The sequence below is a fragment of the Sceloporus occidentalis genome, unplaced genomic scaffold (genome assembly GCF_023333645.1).
Source record: "Sceloporus occidentalis isolate IW3139 unplaced genomic scaffold, rSceOcc1.0.p SCAF_1, whole genome shotgun sequence".
Lineage (NCBI taxonomy): Eukaryota > Metazoa > Chordata > Lepidosauria > Squamata > Phrynosomatidae > Sceloporus > Sceloporus occidentalis.
This window is the reverse complement of record NW_028316981.1, coordinates 135,058,822-135,083,379: the sequence shown is the minus strand read 5'-3', so window position 1 is coordinate 135,083,379 and position 24,558 is coordinate 135,058,822. Positions and strand designations below refer to the sequence as shown.

At 40.6% G+C, this 24,558-nt stretch overlaps 1 protein-coding gene across 11 annotated transcripts in view; it reads right to left on the bottom strand.

Moving 5' to 3' along the window:
- The window catches only part of CACNA1G (calcium voltage-gated channel subunit alpha1 G), a 270,365-nt gene that overhangs the window by 184,640 nt on the left and 61,167 nt on the right, over window positions 1-24,558 (bottom strand). For all 11 annotated transcript variants that reach the window (XM_089537162.1, XM_089537177.1, XM_089537228.1 and 8 more), the window contains exons 8-9: window positions 22,033-22,822; window positions 19,400-19,761 (exon numbers count right to left, since the gene is read on the bottom strand). In XM_089537162.1, coding sequence (XP_089393288.1) covers window positions 19,400-19,761; window positions 22,033-22,822 — 1,152 coding nt within the window. The remainder of the gene's footprint in view (window positions 1-19,399; window positions 19,762-22,032; window positions 22,823-24,558) is intronic.

Below are 24,558 nucleotides of genomic sequence, written 5' to 3'. Positions count from 1 at the left end.
ACAGTTTTAAAAAAGCTATAAAGACAGATCTCTTCCAGCAGGCCTTTCCTGAATAGTTCTCCAGCTATCAAAAGGAAAATCTAATCGCTGACCTCTGACTTCACCACAGTTATTGTATTGTTTTTAAGTACGTTTTATGTTTTAAATTCTACATTGTTTAATTGTATTTTAAGGGGGGGGGTTGATGGTTCGGACTGTATATTTTTAATCTTGTAAACCGCCTCAATTGCATTTTGTAGAGAGGCGGGACAATAATAATAATAATAATAATAATAATAATAATTATTGAAGGTGGAATTAAGGTAATAAATGCATGTAGCACAGCATCAACTAAAAGGATTTGGCATTGACTGGTTTTATATCCATCATCATCATCTGAGCCTTTATGTAAATTTACAGCACTTTATAAATAAAAGTTAATAATAATAATATCTCTCATTTAGTAATGATATATCTATTCTCCTCTATCTTCTTGACCATTAAGTTCTCCAAATCCTATCTTCTCACTTTGCCCTCCCCATCATTTGGGAAAAACATGGGCAATACCTTGGGGTTTTCTGTGAGATCTTTTTTTCTTCCTTCCTTAAATTCAGAAAATGGCAAGTAAAATGATCAATGGACTGGTGCCAATCCCTTATGACTTCTTTAAGACTTCTGCACACACTGTTTAATTACAACCTTGGAAATTACTCCAAAAGATGTATCAATGGCTGACAAATGGTTGGCTTTAAAAGGGTATTAAGCAATTTCATGGAAGTTTATTCCATCAATGGCTACCGGTCAGAATAACTATACATCCTGTACAGTATCAGAAGCAGCACATGTCTGTCTAGCATGTGCTGGGGAATATGACATCCCTGTAGATGCATTCTTGTCTTGGTTGTGGGGTTCCCAAAGGTATTTCTGGCTAGCCACTCTGCGAACAAAATTTTGGATTCACAGGGCTCTTATGTTTTCAAACTTGGAAGATGCCTCCCTCCTAGCAAGGTCTTCTACAGGTTTTCCTGACCAATTGTTTGTGCATTTTTATGTCTAGAAGAAAGAAAAGGCCATGATTCTAGCTAGACTAAGTGTCTTTTAGACATCATGGTAGCAGTAGCACAGCAGTTGTTTCTCAACAGGCTAATCACAAAGACCTGCTGTGTAGCTATACGGTATAATCAATTTGGGTAGGACTTTGCCTTCTCTCATTCTTGGTCCTACCAAAGAAACTACCAGCATGAAAAGAAACCATATGATTGGTCCTACCCCCACACCAGTATCCTTTTAAACATTACAATCATATCCCTAGGTTAACACAGAGAGGAGTAGCTCCTACTCCACTGATGTAACATCGAAAGGAACCCTCCCTTGGTATTCGTAACAGAAACCTTCATTACATATAACATGGTGCTTCTCTTCCAAAATCCCATCACAAGGATCCTTCCATGCTCCACATCCTGGTTTTCCAGTTGTTGTTGTTGGTGCAGCCAATGGATGAAATCCTGATAGTCTACTATATTTATTTTTACCAGTGTCATGATGCAGCAGCAAGGAAATGCAGTGCAATTGGTCATGGAGCAGTGGCAAGGGAAGACAGAAATAATTTGCTTGCTCTGGGCAAACTATTTCTCCAGAGCTTGACTTCCTTTATGGCCATTATCTGTGGCCTCCCCCCCCCCCCCCCAGCTGCCACTGCCTGTGCTAGGGTAGTTACATCAGTGGATCAGTAGGCGTCTAGACAAATTGAGAAGACAAACTTTCTATAGGAATGCATGCAAGCATGTGGAGAACATTTATTCATGCAACACTACAGGGTGGTCTGTTTTTTTAAATGTAGCATGTTTGATTGTTGAAAACAAGACTATAAATCTGTGGTGGCAAACTTATGGCACACGTGCCAGAGATAACATGTGAGGGCACATGGAGGGCGGGAAAGAGGAGGAACGGGTGCATGTCTATTCCTCCTCTTGCCGGCTGTCCTGGGCCTTCAGCAGTCTCTGGAGAGGCAGTTGAAGGCCTGGGAGGTTGCGGGGAAGAGGAGGAACAGGCGCTCACCTGTTCCTCCTCTTCCTTCCTCCTCTTCCTCTCCACCTTCCCTGGCCTTCAACTGTCTCCGGGGAAGTCCCACCCCTGAAACTCCTGCTCCCAGATGGTGGCTGTCCAACCACAGAAGGCAAAAGCCTTCCCCCGGATGTCCAGTTCCCCCTGAATTTCTGCCCCTCAGAGGAATTTCCACCCATCCCGGTGCAGGAACAGCTTTGAGTTTGGGCACTCAGTCTTTAAAAGGTTCAGCATCACTGCTATAAATGTTCTTCCTATTTTAATATGTCACTGTTTACCAAAGAAATAGTTTGACTGAAAGCAAATATGTTCACAGATCCTTAGGAGTGAACCATGTGGCATTTTGCTGCCTGAAGAAAAAAGAGAGAATCCCCTCCCCACACACTGACAGTTCGCCACTGACAATAGGAGAGCATCTGTGTCTTGTTGAAGGCTAGCCTAGCCACATGGCTATCTCCTTCAATACCCTGCTGCCAGTTTCCAGCATCTGGCACTGGAAGTGACTCCTCCTTCAGTCTACATAATGGTAGGACCATCCCTTCAAATTTGTAATTCTACATATACATAAACCACAGATAATCTCCCTCACTTTCACATAATCCCCTAAACTATATCTATCATTAAGGGATAGGATTGTATCACACTCCGAGCTACAGATCTCACTCATACCTTTTGGAATACAGCTCCCAGCATTCCCCAAATTGTGCCATGCTGTCTGGAGATTGTGAGAGCTGTAATCCAAAATAGTAACTTTTTCAGGTTCTGATCCAGTCAGTGAAGATAGCAACTCTCCATTGATGAGTATTGAGACATATGGGGGGGGGGAGAGGGGGCTGTACAGTCAATTTAGTTCCAGGTTTCTACCTTGTCCTTCAGATTGTGATGCCCTTGTCCAATCACATGTCAAAAATGCAAAGCTCTAAATCCAAGTACTAAGAAGCAGATGAACTAGCATACAACTGGATATGACAGTGATGCCCTTCTGTCCCTCTGGGGCTGTGCTTTTTCTGCACCATAGCAGCTCTCAAAAGAAGTAACAGAAATTTAAGCCACTAGTTTTCCATCTTTCTGTGAGATTGCTGAGAGAATATTATCCTAGTAATATAACAAAACTTCAGTCCAACTCATTCCGCTTCCTAGACCTGGAAGGAGCTTAAGCTGAACAAAAAGATACATTTCCACTTGGTCACACACCTCATAAGTACTTGAGCTTTAATGCCATCTGTGTCTAGTTAATCTAAACTATATTAGACTTATCTCCTCAACAGTACTTGAACATATACCTGAGATGAAATCAGATATTCTCTCCCTCATCTCCTTTCTTCATAGCTCTTCATGAGCTCTGCTGAAACTGGGTTTTCTCATACAGGTAAAGCTACTCTTAATACTGACTGATTTCTTCATCAGAAATGCCTATAATCAGCAGAAACAACCACAATAACTTGAGCTAGCATGTGTGCAAGATACAAGGAGATAGATGCTTCTTAAGGTCTGTTCCATGATGCTCTGTCTTGCTCTCCTTCTCTGTTTCTGAAAGGAATCAACAGGATGTCAGTGGCATGCTGTGTGTGTAACCCTGTTGAAGAAGGCAGAAATGTGGAGGTGAAGGAATAATGGACAAACCACCTGCAGGAGATAATCGTGCAAAACCAGCATTTCAGCTGCATCACCTGTCTCTGAGGGGCAGCAACAGATCTCACGGGTGGGGGGAGGAAGAAAAGGAGGCTTGTTTTTAAACAATATAGATTGAAAGTTGAACAGTAGTTATATTGACATTCTAAACCACTTGTAGACGAATGGGCTCATGTGAAAGATACACATTTACCATCATCACCACATTATACATCCACATGGAAAGTAACCTCCACATCTGTTTTCGGCACATTGTTGGTTTGCTTCATTTCATTTGGGATGAAGATGATAAGTATCTCATTGTGGGACCTCAGTTCTCATTATCCCACATTATTGGTGATGCTGGCTAGTGCATCTATGAATGACATACAAACAACATCTGGAGGGCCACATGTTTCCCAGCCTTGTTTTAGAACCATTCCTTGTCTCTGAACACAGCTGCACACACACCTATGGATGTACAATTAGGCTGTATTTTAAGATCAAGAAAAAGAAGGGAGGGGGTAGGAGTGAGGTCCAAGACCTCAGATAGTCTCACAAACATCCTAGATTTCAATGGAAGATCTTGCATAATTTCTGAGTTAATTTGAGATGAGAGTTGGAGAAACAAAAAATAATGACCATGGAGGTCTTAGATAAATTCAGTCAAGAAGATGATGAAAATTTGCAAAAGATTTCCCATATTGCTTCAATCATCAGTTAGAACAGTGATTGTAGACAAGAAATCAGAAGAAGACTAGGAGTGGGAAGGGCAGTTATGAAAGAACTACTGAGACAAGATAATAAAAAGCAAAGGTACAAGAGTTAACACTAAATAAGGATCATTCAAACGATCGTATTTCCCATCATCATGTACAGTTGTGAGAGCTGGATAGTGAAGAAAGCTGACAGAAAGAAAATCAACTCATTTGAGATGAGGTGCTGGAGAAGAGTGCTGAAGATGCCATGAATGGCCAAGAAGACAAACAAATTGGGTATTGGAACAGATCAAGCCTCAGCTGTCCCTAGAAGCCAGGGAAACCAAACTGAAGTTGTTGTATTTTGGTCACATCATGAGAAGGACTGACTCAATGGAAAAGGCAATAATGCTTGGAAAGGTGGAAGTAGGAGAAAAAGAGGTAGACTGCATTCCAGATGGATGGACCCAATGAAAGAGGCTATGGGCCCGAACAGACAGGCCAAAATAAAGCTGCTTTGGGTCACTTTGGAGGTATGCTGTTTAAATGATGCGTGTGTCCTAAGAGGCTGGAAGCCATGCCAAAGCCATGGTCCAGTCCTAAGGACTGGAGCGCAGCATTGGTGCAGCTTCTGGCCTCTTACGATTTGTGTGTCATTTAAACAGCATACCTCCAAAGTGACCCGAAGCAGCTTTATTTTGGCCTGTCTGTTCAGGCCCTATGAGCCTGAAGGAACTATGCAGAGCAGTTAAGGACAGCAGGTCTTGGAGATGTCTCATCCACTGGGTTGCCATGAGTCAAAGCTGACTGAAATGCAGTTAACAACAAAAAGAGATGAGCTCTCACTGTGAGTACGGTTCAGATTTGGGAGGTGCCACATATGTAAAACATTTACATTACATTTTAGTTGGCTCATTCACAATTTCCTTGGACAGGAATAGCTAAAGGAATTTTATGCTATGGGCAAATCCCAATTTTCACCCTGCTTAAAACAGAGCTGCTGAAATCAATATGATTTATGCTACTTCTGAGTAACAAATCCCATTCATTTTGATGGGTTCAAGCTGGAACTAACACTGAGTTCAGCGCCATGCCTTTATAGCTGCTGTTTTATAGCACAAAGTGTCAAAATAATATTGAATAAACACACACACACACACACACACACACACAGAGAAGCACATCCACAATTTCAGTTATGTGCTGACGTGCCCTCATTAGCTTCTTATTCATTAAACTAATTACTTCCAATACAAGATAGGAAGTGGGTTTCCAAAAGTCACCCATCATCATGGATAACAGTGCCAACAACTGCCATTAACACTGATTTCATTCCATTAGACTCCAAAAGCATACCTTTAATAATAATAATCTCTGTTTAAATAACAAGCAAATTAAATGTTTTGGGGGCACTGTCTTCCCTCTCTACCACATCAAGAAAATGTATTCAGCTAGCCTTGCTGAAGGTTTTTTAATTCATATTTCATGCAAGCTTGTGATTCAGTGGGGTTGGGAGTGGGGAAAGAAGAGGGGAAAACAGAAGAAAAGTCTAAAAATGATGTCAACGTTTCACCACTTTGCCAAGGAATGCTGACACACAGATGTAAAGGTAATAGCAAATTGATATACAGAAAAATGTGATACATGTCAAACCATAAATGGGGATACATCATTATTGGATGTGGTGCTCACCCACATGAAGTTGAAGAACTAGCAAATAACAGAGGAAAAAAGAGGGAGTTCACAGTCAGTAGTATCAAGACTCTTACTTGCAAATACGAGAGCAAATCAAATAAAGGAAACCACTGCCCTGATCTTGGAAGACCAGCGAGCAGTGAGATTAATAAGAGGACCTGTTGAATGTCCATCATTTATATATAGTAGTTCCGAAAAGTCAATGTCACCTCGAAAAGTACATACAGCAAAAATAAATAAATAAATAAATAAAAATCACTAGACTCACTATGGCCATGGGGAACAGGCCATCCCTGGACAGTGCAGCTTTCTCCTTATAATCCCCTGCTGTCATTGACAAAGGCATAGAATCTCCACCAGTCAGTGGCCCAAGTGTCACCACCTCATGAAGATCTACAGCTATTTGAGTTCTTTCAGATGCTATTTCATTAATTTTACTTTACTCAAAAAAGGCTCACCTAAAGGCACATTCATAAGAGATGTCTAAAGGAAGTACCTGATCCAGTCATTTCATGGTGGAAATTATAGAAGATTCACATGGATCTGCTTTGAGTGTTGATCCACAAATCCTCCCATATCACCTCCACTTTGGAGGTTGCACTATTCTATGAGATGGTGCTCAGATGTGATTGAGAATTTCTGGACATAGGGAAAGCACTCTGCATCTTATAAACATGCTTGAAGTAACAACAACAGTTAATAACAATAAAAATAAAAGGTTCTTATTAGGCATCACCATTGTTAAGTATCACAGGAGCATTTCCTTCAGAACAAATGTACTGAAGAGAAGAATGTACATTGGGTGTTTACACATTATGTTGAACTTGGTTCTACCCTGACGTCTTTCAAATTAATCCATGTCCTACTTAATATTTTGTGATGGCAAGTGGAAACAGATAAAATGCTCTGTACAGAGTACAAACGAAGATGCACAGAAATTGCCACTCTTTTTTTTTACTTAAAATACTCTGCTTTTGCTTAAACAACTCAAGGTGAGCAAACAATAAATGTAAAAGGAAATCCGCCTACTCCAGATTGACTCCAGTGACAATGATACTGTTTGGCAGCACTAAGAATAAAGCTTGACTTCATATATGTTGACTTGAGAGGATTCAAACAGAAGCAGGCAGGAAATTAATACTAAATACGAAAATGTGTGTGTGTGTGTATTTGTGCATGCACACCCACCCACACCTGCACACTTATATGTTATTTTTTCAAGCTGTCAGTCAGCTTTGACCTAAGGTGACTCTATGAATGAGACCTTGTTAACAATCCCTACTAACCCCCCTAAACCCAGCAAACATCCTTTGCCATTGTTGTTTTAATGATGATGTCAGGAGAGGTGAACAACATCACTAATAATAATTGTAATGCCATTATTATTGTAAGTGACAGAATAATCAATAGAAGATAATTTGTGGTCAAATCACTTCTTTGCATTATAAAAAAGCAAGTGCTTATTCTTAATATGAAGGAAATTAAAATAATTTGATAGAAAATATATGTATGCATTCGTAATATACCATGGTGCCCTGATTTGATTCTAAGACGTGCCATTATATCGAATCACTATTCTCTTGTCTCTTGCTTTCCAGCTAGGGCGAATTTATGAGGATCTTTTAATGGGGTATTTTACTATCCCTCATTTATTCACTGACTTGTGTACTTATTTAAAAGTTGCCCCTTAGGGCATAAACCTTGCAAGCTGACACACCTGGGGGGGGGGGATGGAAGCATGCTGCAACTTCAGCTGCATGCCAGTCAATGTATTTATTAATTTTAGAGTTAATGCAATCATTTTATTGCTTTTCCACATGCCCACAACCAGAATCAGTCAGAAAATGTCAATTTTTGGGGGCTGCATTTCTTGGAATCCTCTAGTTACTGTGGCTGCTGGCTTTCCATTGCTAGCCCTGCTGTGTGTGCACACCATCAGAAATCTCAAGGCAAGAGTGATGCCTTGAAAATAAACTAGTTTTGAAAAAAATAACCCAGTGTGTTGCTACTGCCACCACCCCACAGGCTGTATTGAAGCGGCTGTCGTAGACTCCAGGGGTTCACCTCCTCCTCTCTTCTCCTGTCTCCCCCAAAGTTTCTCAAACCACTGCCAGCATCAGGAATCAACAGGAGAGTTTATTCCACATAGAGACAGATTGAGCTGACTTGGGATTCATTGCTTCTGGAGTCACTGAATGTGGTGCTATAGTATTACTTCATTGTGGCTTCTTGTATCTTTCTGTTAACTTGCCCTGTTCTGTTCCCATCTTTCTTATTCTGTCCTCAATGGCACAATATAACTTGGCACAATATAACTTTTTGGTATATATTATTGTTAACCAATAGTAGTAAGAAATTCTTGACTGGTTCAACAGTGGAATATGCTGCCCCAGAGTGTGGTGGAGCTTCCTTCTTTGGATGGTTTTAAGCAGAGGCTGGATGGGAGTGTTTTGATTGTGTATTCCTTCATGGCAAGGGGCTGGACTAGATGGTCCTTGGGTTATCTTCCAATTCTGATTCTATGATTATATGTGTGGCATTAATCTTTCCTCTTGATCTTTCCTTAGGAGTGAGATTCCTTTCTTGCTTTCACTCTCCTTTTCTCATCCCTTTTCTTGTCATACTACAACTCCTAGTTAAATGTCTTATCTTTCCCCTTTTCCCTCAACTTCTTTTTCTTCATCATCTTTCCATAACTCCTGGTTATGACAATCTTATCCTTTGCTTCCTCATTCCCTTTTTCTGTCTCACATCCTCTTTCTCCTTTTCCCCTACTTTGCCTAAAATTCTGGGTATCATGAAGACAGTCCAGCCCCAATTCAGGGTTTTGAGCCCACATTGTGCAATCAGGACTGGCAAGCCCAGGGGGAGTTTGGGGCAGTATTTAGTCAATGCAGACAAGACCATAGACTAAATTAATTTAAACTGTCAGCAATGAAGTCTATCACGCTTGTACCTCAGGCATATATTGCCAGCTTTTTAAAGCAACCTACAGAGCCAAATTTTACATGCATGTTGGATCAAAGTTAAAACCAGCTGAGCAACCTCATCTTCCTCCAGTTCAGAGCCACTATCATTTTGCTTAGGAAAGGTAAACTTGGGGGGGGGGGGAGGGATTACTGTGAGCTTTATGTCCCTTCCCTGGTCCCCTTTACAAATTATGACATGAGATGGAACAAATCTTTCTTTGTTAGTTAGTGGCAACCACCAGAGGAGAAAGAGAAGCAAATTAAAAATAAACAAACAGGAGGGGGGAAGTACCTCAGTCAAAGGAGGTGACTCAGTTACTCAGCACCTTTCTGCTAACAGACCAAAGTACCTTTGCATCTTAGGACTTCTTATGCATAAGAGCAACTGTTAGAAGAATAGCCCACATTTTTTCAAGGAAAAAATCTTGAATTCTCCTGTTGACCTACTAGTTTTTGATCCATTTTGCAAGCAAATGTTTCTTACATCCTGTGGCACAGATGGTTGATGTTTTCACATTGCAGTAGTTATTAGGTTTTAATGTTACTTAGTGACAACTTTACAACATTTGTACAGTCACCTGCTCAAGACCCCTGCTGTTTGATGCACTAAGCATTAAAACTCTTAAATGAGCTCAAAAAGTGCCAGAAAAGGTTACACTGGTATTTTGCAAACTGAGTGTGCACATTGGCCATCATTTCATGTGAGGCTTCCTTTGTAGGCTTTTTGATGTTAAAAAGTTCCCTCCTATTGAGTTACTTCCTTTGCTAGGCTTTCAAACAATAGCTTACCAGCAGTAGTTCTGTCACAGTGGGCTAGTTCACAGCTCCTGAAACATCCATAGATTTCGTCTCTCCTGCTCATTCTCTTTTTTAGGCATAATGGTTGGGGATCTGCCTGATTTAGAAACAACTAAACCTCTGGCTGCATAGTTCCTATGGTCCAGTCCATGGACCTAGTTTGATAGGACAGGCATGCTTGAAAGTGAAACAGTGGTAGGCTAATGTGCTGTCAGAATACAGCCTGCAGTAATCAATGGTATCTAAAATGAATGAACTAGAGGGGAGGCATCAGAGTAAGAGAGAAAATTAATACAGATGTTTATTGGAGAAAACCAGTGCTCAGAAACCAATGCCTTTTTTCAAATGCAGCAAGCAGACATTTGAGACTGCCTTCCCTGCCTTGGTTGGATGCTCTTTTGCACATTAACACCTAAGTATTTGTTCTGCTTTTCGCTTGGTGCAGGTAGGGGGAAGTCTCACAACCTTCTTAGGCTCTGCATATCTTTTTACTATCTCTCCCAACCTCCTCCACAATGAAGCCATTTCAGTTATCATTATCCCCTCTCCTATCCCACCGCTGGTTGTTCCTTCAGAACCCAGATTATCTCTCTTTCCTTGCTTATTTGAGCTTAAATAGGAAGTGACTGGTTTATTTGCTGCTTTTTACATTTTCTATCTATTATCATGTTGTTTGGCCCAATGGGAACTCTGCCATACATCCAATAATGTTTAATCTAATCCCTAGGGTACTATTGGAGGCCAATTTTAGCTCTGGCTGGGATAATTGTATCATCAGATTAATTGATTTTCAGCATGTTAGGAGGGCCTCTGTTCAGAATAATTGGTGGGGTCAAGGTTCTTTACAGCAGGCAGAGCAGTTGAATGCAGACTGATGTGATAGCCCTAGGATAGCAGGGATACTAATTCTCTTCAGTAGACGATAGAGAGAGAGGGCGTACCATTAACCTCCCCAGAGTGGGCCCAGGCACTGTGGTTCAATATAGCTATATCCAAGTACATTTACCTTCTGTTCTGCTAACATGATTCTTGAATTTCTTTCTCTGTAAGTTACATCCTCATTTTAAAAGCAGGAAGCAAATCTAAAATGTTAGTGAAATGTGCCACTTATTTCTATTAATAACAAAACCCCAATTTCTTCTTATTACAGAAACCTGGTTATGGATAGCTTATGTGATGCCTTAAGTAATTATGACAGCTCCTACTAAATAGCTGGTCTTCCTAAAAATGAATGTACTGAGATTTTCCTATTTTTAATGCTCTTTTAGTATACTGTTCATGAGTATGACTCATTAGTGACATATATTCAGAAATAATAGGCAGCACATTCCAAAATGCTTAAACCTATTACAAAACAATGGATTGTCAGACATGGGTGCCAAAATAGCTTTGGGCACAATAGCCCATGTTCACTGGCAAGTTCCAACTAGAGTGGACCCATTGCATCAATTGGATTTACATGAAGATTGACTTATCATTCAGTAATTGATTTAATGGATCTAATGTAGTTGGGAGTAGCAACTGGATTTATCTCTGTGTGTTCTGATATGGTTTTCTACCACCTTTTGCTGCAGAGTATCAAATAGTTTGGACTGTCCTGAATGAACTGCTGCTCACAGAATATTTGTTACAGAGCCCCTGGAATGGTTTTTAAGGTATGTGTGAGGAGGCAGTTTTTGTTGTTGTTATCCACTCTCAAGTCGATCTCAACCCATAGCAACCCTGTAGACAAGACATTTTGAAGATGCCCTGTCCTCTGCTGCTCTGCTCAGTTCCTGCATGTTTATACCCATGACCTCATTTATAGAGTCCATTCATCTAGCATGTGGTCATCCTCTCCTTCTGCTTCCCTCCACCTTTCCTAGCATTCTTGTTTTCGACAATGAGTCATGCCTCCTTGTGATGTGGCCAAAGTATGATAGTCTTAGTCTAGTCATCTTGGCTTTTAGAGGGATTTCTGGCTTGATCTATTCTAGTACCCATTTGTTTGACTTCTTGGCTGTCCACAGTATCCTCTTCTTCAGAACCACATTTCAAATGAATTGATTTTCTTCCTATCTGCTTTCTTAACTGTCCAGCTTTCACATCCATACATGGTAATAAGGAATATGATGGCTTGTACAATTCTAACTTTCATGCTCAGTTGTATTTCTTTACATTTTAGGATCTTTTCTAGTTCTTTCATAGCTGCCCTACGCATTCTTAGTCTTTTTATGATTTCTTAACTGCAGTGCCTGTTCTAATCAATCCTTGATCCTAGGTGTGAGAATTCTTTTACTATTTCTATTTCCTGATTGTCTAGGTTGAATTTGTGCAGATTCTCCATGGTCATTATCTTTGTTTTCTTTATGTTCTGCATATAAGTTGAACAGCTAAGGTGAAATGATAAATTTCATCTATTTTCAGATACTTGGAGCAGAGAGGAAAAATTACTTATTCCATTCATTAAAATCCAAACATATTCAAATATGAAGACTCTTACAAGCACAATGTGCACTTAGAAATGTCCTCCATGTGTTCAGTTAGCTTACTCCCAAGTAGGTGGCAGGCTAGATTGCAGGCGGGCTTTATTATTGCTGGGAGGACTTAGCAACAATACATGTTAAGTGTTCCTTCTCCAAATTCTGAAATACAAAATATTCCAACCCCCCCCCCCCCCCCCAGGTGAGATAGTAACATTTTTGCTTTCTGATGGTTCCGTGTACACAAACTTTGTTCCATTCACAAAATTATTAAAAATGTTGTATAAAATTACCTTCAGGCTATATGTATAAGGTGTATAAGAAACATAAATGCATTTTGTGTTTAGACTTGAGTCCCAACTCAAGATATCTAATTGTGTATGTATATATAAACACAGGTGTTCCAAAATCCAAAAAAAAAAAAAAATCCAAAATAAAAAACACCTCTGGTCCCAAGCATTTTGGATAAAATACTTATATTTCTTACTGCTTAAGCATTTAGTACATATCTGACTTATAACTCTGGAAGAGGCTCAACCCATGGAAGTCTTGGAGGTAATTTTGCTTGATTCTGGGGGAGGGGTTCTTCTCACCCTACCTTTGTCTGGGAGGGGGGCGGGCTCAAGCACTTGTGCCTCCATGACCATAGCTCTGCATCTTGTTATAAGGATCCATCCTTACTTGCTCCTAAAGCAAGCTTGTTTCAGAACAAAAATGTTAATACCTTAAAATAATTACTCCCGTGATGATGGGCCTTAAGATGATAAAGAGTATTAGCACAAACTCCTCACAGCACATTTCCAAAGGGTGTTTATTAATGTGAGATAAAACACTATCTTCCTGCTGAACAGGAGGATGCCTCAGGAGTTCCGTCTTTGCAACTCTAGTGTGGCCACCTGCTGCTCCTTGATTAGCATGTGAATCAGAATTCAATGATCCACCAGTTTTCATGGGTTCTGCATGTTCTGATGCAGTTCTCATCTTGAAAGATACATAAAAAGGCATTTCAAATATGTAATTTGAGATGACATACAACGAGAAAAATAGGGATGGGATAGGTGTGTTCATCTGTTATAGTTCAAATGACAGGAATCTAGTGGCGCCTTAGGGGCTTGACAGATGACCAGCTAAATGCCGCTCCTTTTAGCCCCAGATCACTGCTGTGGCAACTGCACTCCGTGTCAATGATCTGCTCCCTCTTGGGAGCAAAAACAAGCTGCTGTCAGCAGTTTCCTAGAAGGGGCATCATAGTGGCACTCATGGCCATGATGACACCCCTTCTGGCCAGCACCATTTGGGCTCTGTGCTGCCCGTGCATCATCATGGTGTGCCCCATGTAAACGGGCACATGCCATGATGGTACCCGGGCAGTAGACTAGGGTTCTCGGCCGTGTGGACTCCAAACCCTAGTCCATGTACAGGCTGGTGTAAACTGCTGGTCTGTACAGGGCCTTAAACTAACAAGGGCCTGTTACAGACAGGCCAAAATAAAGCTGCTTCGAGTCAGTTCGGAGGTATGGTATTTCAATGATGCATGCGTCCTAAGAGTCCAAATGCTGCACCAAAGCTGCACTCCAGTCCTTAGGACTGGAGCACGGCTTTGGTGCAGCATTTGGACTCTTAGGACGCATGCATCATTGAAATACCATACCTCCAAACTGACTCGAAGCAGCTTTATTTTGGCCTGTCTGTAACAGGCCAAGGTTTATTTGGCATAAGGATTTGTGGACTGCAGTCCACAAAAGCCTGCGCAAGAAAAACTTGTTGGTCTTTAAAGTTCCATGGGATTCTTTGCTGTTGTTTAGAAATATGTATTATTGGGAAAATATATTGTGAAATTTGTACTGAAAAGCAAATGTTTATGTGGATTAAAACACCTAATCTGCAGATGAATTGAGAAACTGCATGAAACAGATCTATGAGTAAATGCATTCAGAAATGACACAAGGAAGAAACCATGCAGTCCATTCTTGGGGATTTAATTTATAATAGACTTTACGTTTAATTTATCATTAGCCTTTCTGTTGTGCCAAGAGCTATGATGAGTGAATCTTTCAGTTTGTCTTCCTCTTTAATTTGTTGAGCTCAAATTTTGGCTTGGTTTTGGACAATTAAAAAAAAAGCACTCACAAAAATTGTATTCATGACTGTAGGCAATTTCTAATATATGTATTTTCCCCCTTAATGTATACAATTTATCCTTATATAGTACAGATCTTTGAATGTGGTTTCTAATAAGATATGCATGTTTGTGTTTACTTTCCCCTAATATAGGCATTCCTCTACAATTTTTTTGAATGGGAAAGTTATGCAAAAATGCAAATTCTGTAAATCTGGAAAATACAAATTCTGGTATGCATTTCATTTCTGTTACTGATGTGGGTGGTCCAAATTATGTGGACTGGTATGAAAATTTGAAGAGACTGAGTTACAACCACATTATCTCCTAGCAGCCTAACATCTTCTAGAACTCTACCAGAACTTACAGTTTAGGACACATCGTTGCCAATGCTCATGGCAGTTGTCATAATATCCTGTATCCTGTGATGCAAACTTCATTACTATTCAGTATTACAAGTGTGATGGCATATTACTAATGTGTTAGAGACCAAATTTTTCATCTTGGTATAACTGACAAAGCCGTGGTTCTCTCAGTGTGGAATTAGCCAGGCTGTACATTTGCATTAAAGAAGTAAAAAAGCCTAATATAAAAACTAATAAAGGCAAGTGTTCTTAAGAGCCTTCATTTGTTTTTAAACAACCAAGCAATGAAGATACATTTAGCAAAGTTGATTTGTTTGCTCTTAAGTTTAGGAGAAAAGGTCACATTCACCATTTATAATAGCAGCAGAAAGACCAGAGCCATCAATTCTCAACTCTAATTCCCTATCTCATAACTGTCAGATTATGAAACTGCACACTGTAAGCCGCAGGAGTTTACTGAAAAAACATCTCCTCCTTCTCCTCTGCCACTTTAATCAGATGAATTAATAAAACAGGATTCAACATCCACTATTCATTCTGAGAGTTTGGGGGAAAACTGGGACATTACACTCTCTGAAATGATACTATTATTTTTTAAAGACAGTACTCTGAAACTCAAAGAGTACTTAACATCCTGCCTCAGTCCCAGATCCCCCCTGTACAACATCCCTCTGGGCTCCTCACTTAATCATCTTTGGTCCACATTCTTAGGCACACTGGTGCTAAAGGTGCTACCTCCCCACAGAAACTTGTCCCTCCACAACACTCCCCACCCCCTCTGATCTTGTGGGTGAGGTCAAACATACCATCAGCCTGAGTACCATAGCCATCACTCCAATCCCCTCCATACCATTTCCCTAGTCAGTTTATTTTGTATGGAAAAATAGTAATAGTAATAGAATGGTAATAGGAAAGAGGAGGAGAGGTGCTGTGCAGGAAACAATAGCCAACTTATACAGAGATGACATTTCTGCCTGTGCTTTAAATGATCAGAAATGTAGAATGTGAACTTTACATCAAGTTTTCTAGTTTTCCCCCAGGCTCCAAAGAAATGATATTCTTGGTATTATTGTTGTAAGAATTAATGAATTTCTAAAGTAATCAGTCAATCCTTCTTTTGACTATGGAGATTTATTTTGAGTAAGGTCTTCAAACGAAGGTCAAGCAGCATGTGACAGATCCAACTGGTAGGCCAAAAGAGTGCCTTTCCATTTAAGGCATTCTGAAAACAAAGGTTAATCAGCCACATTGCATTAAGGTTTCAAGAAACATGCTGGCTTGAAGGGACACATTCAGCACACCAAGTGGGCCTCAACCCTCACCATGTACAGCCACTGATGCATTAATACACCAAAATGGCAGCAGGATTAGCAATTACACCTGCAGAACTGAGTTGGCAACTACCATTCTGGCACAGAGAGCTAGCTGCAAAAATTAGAATTCAGGCAACTGCACACAACAGCATCAAGTGACTGTACAAACTAAAATGGAGCTACGAAGGAAGCAAAATAAACAACTGAAAGACAGTTTGGTCTTGTATGTCATCCTTTGCCAATCTAATTTATTGGACAACAGCCAACATGCACATTGCAGTCCAACATGTATGTAAGGCACCAGTGTCGCAATGGCTTCTTAACACATTTAAGAGGAAGTTAAGTTTCAATATGCCCAGTATGGCTTGTTCCCTACCATGTCTGCCTGGGAGGAAAATTCAATGAGAAAGATAATTTAAAGGCACAAATAAATTATTAACAAAGCATAGCAGTGTAGGAGCAAGCTACAAATTACTTGTAGAGGTGTTCAACTTAGCCTCTTTTTTGTTTAATGTACAGAATGTCAGGCAGTGGGAAGGTGGATAAATAGAAGTGACAGCATCTATCTGTTTTCTGGTTTTCTTATTCTTATAATATTCTTATTTCTTATCTTTGCACTTACCACAGAACTCCATCACATTTTGAGACATGCAAAAGCTGAAGGAAAGTTGCATTCTGGGTCACACATTGGTTGGGGGCTTGCAGATTATGTTGGTTCATACTAAAATGTGAACCAAATTAATTTCCCCCCCATCCAAATACCTAATCTTTTTTCCTCAATACTTTTTTTTCCTATTCAAATTCTCATCCTCCATCCTCAGTTGTTCCTCTCCTTCCCAATAAGAAAATGATATAGATGTGTAAGTTCTTCTGTGTGTAGGCAAAAAGGCTAGGATAGATATTGTGAGTGAGAAAATGGCTGTCATAGAAAGTTACTTCCTGCTCCAGTACCCTCACTGAAATCTTCAAGTGACTAAGGCTAATTTTCATTTAAAGGGGGGGAGGGAGTTGAGATTAAGTTGCATGTTAACTCATAATGAATACTTTGCTTCTCAGGTTACATATGGCAATTTAAAAGTGTAGACCATATATATGTGTGTGTGTGTGTGTGTGTGTGTGTGTGTGTATATATATAATTTATTTTTATTGATTAAAAATAGATATAACATACATCATGTATGTTATATGGTATGTCAAATATATTTAAAATGTATTCCCAAAAAGATAACAGTTGAACAAAGCTATTTGCTCTTGCAGCAACCACATATATCACACAGGCACCTTTATTATGAAGCTAGGACTGACTGCCACTCATAGTTCAGCATAGATTGTCTTGCTGCTTTGTAATCTGCACAATGTCTACAGAATGACATCACAAGTTCTTACTTCCCCCAAATTGTGGTTTCTAAAACCAGTGGCCACAGTCTAGAACTTTGGTGCAATAACTAGTAGACCTCACCCAGCACACAAGATGCATCTAGGAAGCTCAGCAGGGACCTAAATTAATATTGTGATGGGAAGCCAGAGGCACATCTTAGGTGATGGGCACATCACTAATGAACTTCAAAGAAAAAAAAACCTGATCCATCTCTGGACTGCTCTTCCTCAGTCAAGGAGAGTCTTAGAATAAATATCGTCAAGACCCCTGAATTCGTAATGGAGATGACACCAGGTTGATGCACCTCTTTGGACCCTTTCTAAACTTCAAATTCTGGAATCCTTTCCAGTGCAATGGATCAATTGAAAAACACATTTAAAACTGCAGCACTCTCTAAAAACCAAATTTAATTACTGATAATTTAAGAGTCTGAATAGGAAATAGCATAAAGTAAATGTGACACTAAGGGAGGGGAAACCCATCACATTTAACAGAACCCGGAGGAAATGATTTTGATTCATCCTTTGAAAAGGAACAGTCCTGACACAAACCTATAGAAATCAGAGTGTGCTTCACACCCCATGTGTCACTTTACAGTAACAGAATCCAGTCAGTGCCAGTATTTTTGATTTTGGTCATATTAACTTCTTCTTCCAGAAAATAAACTCTAAGTAAATATCTTCCTCACAAAATGATTGACTTGAGTGAAGTTAGTTTTAAGTAGAGGAAGATACCATCATCCAAATTGCATGGCAAAGACTGTTATTTAAAAAGAGAAAAAGAAAAGAAAAACCAAAGCATGCAATTACAGTACTCATTTTATGGTACAGTTTGCATATTTCATGATATGTTGTTTGCAAGGTAGCTATTACAAAATCAAATATAAATGATTGATTAACATAAGAAAATAGTCTTGAGGCATGTGGAGGACTAATGGGAATCTGCTACTATTTGAATGTAGCATTCAAAAGAATGCAACAGTTCCTAAACATGACTTCATACACTACTAGAGGAGACTGGTATCTTCTAAGTCTGTAAAGCTGTGAATTCGCTCTGGGCTTTGTTTGAATTTTAAAGGAACTAACCCAAGTGCTCAAGCTATTGGCGGAATAGTGTTGAGTATCCCAGATAGCTCTTGTAAAGTCCAAACAAAAACTCAGAATGTTTCACTGGCCCACCAACCATGCCCTCAGCTGCCCTTTCCTCCAGGTAATTAGTTTTAGATAATTTAGTATTTACATATTTATAAATACACCCACACCAGCTGAGACTTATGCACTAAGAACCCAGCAAATAGGCCTTGGTCAAAACATTTTGCTGCCTTAGACAAATGAAAACATGGCTCTTCCTACAGACAGACAACACTGATCATGATCTGTGTCTCCTTCTGCATTCACAAGCAGCAGGCTAGATGAAGGGGTGCGGTGGGGGGAGGGCATACAACATACGTAACTTGATTTTCCAACATCTCGTCACAGCTTGCTCACAGCTCTATCCACCTACTGCCTCCTAGCATCCACTACCACAGTCAGGCACACCTCTCACTAATATATGAAGAACTGATTGCAAAAGTTACCAAGCCATTCTGAGAAGTGTTATAAACTTTTTACCCACGTTCACCTCCTCTTGTCTTATCCCGCTCCAATCTAACAAGATTAACTGAATTGTATTCACCAATGCAGACCTTCACACTAGCCGGCATGCAAAGAGATCCCTCAGGATCTGCCAGCTTTGTTGACCTTGCCACCCTCTGCAGGCTCATTTAACAGAATGACAGAACAAACATAGCTAAGCAGAGTAAGGCATAAAGGAAGGGGTCAGCATTAATCAGGGTTGTATGGTATGAAATCCCATTCAAGGGGCTAAGAGCCAAACCAAGAGGGAACTGATGAGGCCAGTAACTGGGGCTCACCTATTGTAGGTGATGTACAGATGAAGTTCTGCTTACCTGCTCATGATACTCAATCCCCATGCTGAGGGTATTGATCAGGATAGCTATCATGATCCCACGGCCAAAGTACTTGCTATCAACAATTTTTCGAAATGTCTCACAAACCACTTTCCAGAAGGCCAAAAGCTTTAAAGCATTTCTTCCCCGGGCTTTCCAACGCTGAGGGTCCCTCTGATCACTGTAGTGAGCATCCTGGGTGAATTCATAAACTCCATCACTGTCTGAATCGCCTGTCTCATAGTCTGTCTGCTCTGGTTTGTTGGCCAAGGTCTTCATGCAGTACGGACAACTATCTGGGTTGCAAGTATTGTCAGGTTTCCCACATTGGCTGGAAATTTTGCAGGAACCTTGGCAAGGACCTGAAATGAGACCAAACATCCCCCTTTCAGTTCAGCAGAATTCCTTTCCTGGCATTCCTTTTCAGGACCAGCTGAACCACCTGAATAGGGCAGGATCCAATTGTAAGAATTTCCACAGAAAATTTCAGTAATTCTGTATCAGAAATATCTGCCCTTCCTTTCTTTTTCCTTTTCTGAGTATTGACCTCAGACCAATCAGAAAATTGTCCATACATGTATTGTCTACCTTGATTAGATCAGATATGAACCTGAACTAATTTCCAAAGGTATGCTCCAATATCTTGGGAATCTCTTAATTCTAACAGCAACTTCTCCCAAAGGAAAACATTACATGGACATTGCTTATTACTGTACCTTGACGTATTTTTTGTATAAGTACATATTTTTTGTACAAAGTTTTTTGTATAAATAAATTGCAAAAGAAGATTGTAGAATGCCAAAATGCATCACAATATGTGCAAAACCTCTCCTAATCTTGCCCAGCAGGCAGAAAATTATTGCATGCAGGAACAAAATGAATGAAGGCTTACATCCATTCTCTCAAATAAATGTGCATAAAAATTACAAACAAAAGAGATCAGCTTCCTACAAGGTTATAGCTGAATGTCCAGCCCTTCACAGGTTTTACTTTGTTAATGAAAACTAGCCCAAGATCCCAGTGAATGCCAGTGAAGCAAGAAGACCTGCCAGCCTAATAATGCTGGATTGCCACATGTGGCTTTGTGCAAGTGACAATTGCCAATGGGCCTCCTGCTTTTCCTTACACAGAGAGGTCTAGGATGCTTTTGCACAGTGATGAAGACTCAAGTCGATTGACTTCAACTCAAGTTGTTTCAGTGACATGACTTGGACTCAACCTGGCAATAAATGATGCACCGACTTAACTGAACTCACAGCTAGTATATTTTTAGCTACCAATTTGCGGGCATCATTCACTTCCAAGAGCAGGCAAGACCTCCACCAGAGTGCAGGACACATTTCTTGGCGGGGAACAGCAAATGCATTAGGCAATGGGCTTGAGGCAGAAGGATCCTTCTAAAGTTTTTCAAAAGCTTTAGAAGGCTCCTCTGATGTGCAGTGGAGACAGGCTGCCAAGCAGACCTGAACCCATCGCTTAATACGCTTGCTGCTCATCTCCAAGAACTGTGCCCTGAATCCTTTTCTTCTGTTAAAAATTGGATCCCAGACTTGAGACTTGACTTGAAAAGATCTTACAAGGACTTGAGATTTTATTTGAGACTTATAGGCGAAACAAATGGACCCTTTGTGGCAGCTTCCCAGTGGCTTAGGGCATGTCATTTAGATGATGCATGCCCCCAAGCTGGCACAAAGCTGCAGTGAAGCCGCCATCCAACCATACGAGGGGAATCTTTGCAGAACTCCAGAGGTGCAGTGTTTAGATGCCGCAGGAGCATCACAAAGCCACAGCGGTACTGGAAAAGCCAGCATTTTGCCAGTGCAAAAAGAAGCATTTTTTGCTGCTTCTTTTTGCACCAGTAAACAGCTGGGTTGGAGTCATGACGGGTGGTTGCCATGACCCCAACCCAGTGCTCAAAGGAGCGGCATCAAGCCACCCCTCTGAGCCGGTCTGTTTCAGCTCTTAGAATATGGAAGTAACACTTCTAAACACAAGCAGAAATGTCTGAGTCTGGAATGCTTCATTCATGTCAGTTTCCTATTAATATGAAGGATTTCAGCAGTTTAAGGGGGTCACTGTTTGTTACCAATATGAATAGACTTGCTGTGTGCCTTCAAGATATTTCTGACTTATAGCAAGCCTAAGGGTTTTCTTGGCAAAATTTGGTCAGAAGCCTTTGCTGAGAGAATGCTACTTGTCGAAGGTCACCCAATGGGTTTCCATAGCAAAACAGGGATTCAAACTCTGGCCTCCAGAGTCATAGTCCAATGCTCAAACCACTACATCAAGCTGACTTACTATTCACTTTTTCAAGCTTTTTCACTTCCTCAGTTTCCCAAAAGTAATTTTTTATAACTTCACTAGCACCAAAAATCACAACAAAAAACAATGCAACCTAAAATTAATAAGTAACTGATGAATCAGTTTCTTTTGCTCCTGTATGATGAATGGGTGATTTCATCATAGTTCTGAAAGGAGGACAAACTTAATAATTCAGCTTTCACCTTACTTGAATGCCACATTCCATCAATGGTTGTCCAGAGTGAACAGAAATGTGGGAATAGGGAGGATCAACAGATTTCTCATCCACCACAAAGGTTATTCAATATCTGCTAGCCAACTTTAACACTTACCAGTGCTCTGAGTCTCCAGTAGTTTCTGCATTGGGCTGTAAGGTCCTGGAGGGATGTTAAGGTTCATCAGTGTGCTAGCCCCAGGGTTCAGTGTGGGCTCTCCTAAACCTTTCAGCAGCTCATGGGAGGTACCTGGATGTACTGTAGGGTAGACTTTGCTGCCAACTACAGTCCTGGGAAGCACCTCTGGTCCAGGCAGGCTGAGACCAGGCTGAGGGAGAGATGATCTGCAGTGAATTGGCTCAAAATGACAGTCAGCATGGTAGATGCTGTGAACAGATTCAGTATTGCTGGAAGCAATATGAGGATTGGCTGTGGGAGGAAGCATCAGCCTGTTGGCACCATTGTGAAGTGAACTGGTTTCAACATCACTGATTTCAGGACTGGCACGTGGAGCTTGTAGGCTTCCATTGCCCAGGTGATAGTGATGGTGGTGATGGTGGTGATGGTGAATGAGATGGTGGACTGATGATCTTTTCCGTGGTCGATGCTTGCACGGTTGTCTCTCTGCACTACTCCTGCTGCCTGGGCTAGAAAGCAAACCCATCTTCACCCCTGTTGTTCGGTAAACTTCCACCAGTTGTTTGCTGGCCTTTCGAAGGATGTAGACAAGATATTTGAGGAGCTCATCATAGCAACTTCCTGGCTCTGAAAAACTGGCCAAAGTGCTTGCATTGGAGAGGTAGCGGATTCGCTGCTCCTTCATCAGTTGACTCTCACGCTGCTTGGTCTCTGAGAACTGAGTTGCAATGACAACTAAGCAGAGGTTTATCATAAAGAAAGAGCCCACCTAAAAGGGGAAGAGGAGAGCAATTAGCTTGATCCCCAAGCAAGAAACATGGAAAACACATACTGGAGGGAGTGAAACAAACAGGCATAAATAAAAATTTCATCACATAGTGAAAGAGAAATAATCCTGCCACAAACACCTGACTTATAGCAATGCTAAGGCGAGCCTACTTGCCCAAGGTCATCCAGAGGGTTTCCATGGCTGACCGGGGAACCAAACCCTGGTCTCCAGAGTCAAAGTCCAATGCTCAAGATACACCATGCTGGTTCTCACTGGTGGAAGACTGCCTGAGAATTCTCTCTATCCAGTGGGTCCACAGTAGCCACTGAGATTTGGTTCCAGGACCAAAATCTGTGGATGTTCAAGTCCCATTAAATGTAATGGCTTAGTAAAATTGTGTCCTTTATATAAAATGGCAAAATCAAGGTTTGTTTTTTGGAATATATGTTTTAAAAAATATTTTCAAGTTGTGGATGGTTGAATCTGTAGATAAAGAATACATGGATATGGAGGTCCAACTGTATTACTTTGAATTCCATTACTGAACAAAGATGAGACAAAGCTGTAGGGTTCAGTCCAGACTAACCCTATCACAGTTTAGGAATGAAGACATAAATCAATTCAATAATATGCTTGACACCAATTGCAAAGAAGAAAGTTCTAATCTTTTCAATTTCAACTCCTGAAATATGGCTATGACCATGCTGTTTGGGACATTCTGGGAGTAGAAAACATAGCTTTTCTAAAGTTTGTGTTACAGACATCTCTACTCAGAAGTAAGTACCACTGGATTCAGTGGGGCTTATTCCCATGGGGCAGTGGTATCAAACTGCAGTCTTTTGCAAATTGGTTTCCAAGGAAATTAAGAGACTTTGTGACTGTTTTGTTCCATTTCATTCAGTGGGACCAGGTTTGACAACCTTAATCTCTATCTAAAACATAATGAATATATAAGTAATTGTAGACAGCAGATATTAAGTTTTTCATTTTATTTTTGAACACTGAGAACAGCATTCACATGTTCACAACTTTCCACAGGGCAATAGCAGGCAAGGTCAAAGATGCAGATCCCATTCATCTGAATCTATTCAGTCACATCCTCCTCACACTTTTATATGTGAAACCACATCCCCAAACTTAACTTTGGTGTGGGGATGGTTTGTGTGTGTATACGGGTGGGGGGAAAGCAAAGCCAGGGAAGGAAGGAAGGGTGTATTTTGTTGCTGTTTTGTGCCTTCAGGACAACTTTGACTTATGGTGACCCTATCCTAGTGTTTTCCTGGCTGATTTATTCAGAGGAGGTTTGCCTTTCCCTTCCTGTGGGCTGAAAGTTTGACTTGTCTAAGGTCTGCAGTGGGTTTCCATGACTGAACAAATATTTGAATCCTGATCCCCCAGAGTTCTGGCACTTACACCACACAGGCTCCTAAGGAAGGATGAACCCATCTCAGATGACTCCATCATGCTATGATTTGATATGCAGTGGTGGTGGGGAGACTCTCATTGGGTCTGCTGGAAGACTTTTGAGACTGATATGCCATATGGGTGGTGTTTCTGAGAGAGAGGCTGCAGCATCTGGGAACCCTTTCCTCCCAAGCTGAATGCATTCCTACAATTACCTTGGTAGTGCAAAATAAACCCTTCAAAAAAGAAGAAGAAAAAGAAAGGAAAGGGGAAAAAAAGAAAGGTAGAAGCTTTCCCTTGCCTACAAGAAAAGTACATGGCCGACTTGAATC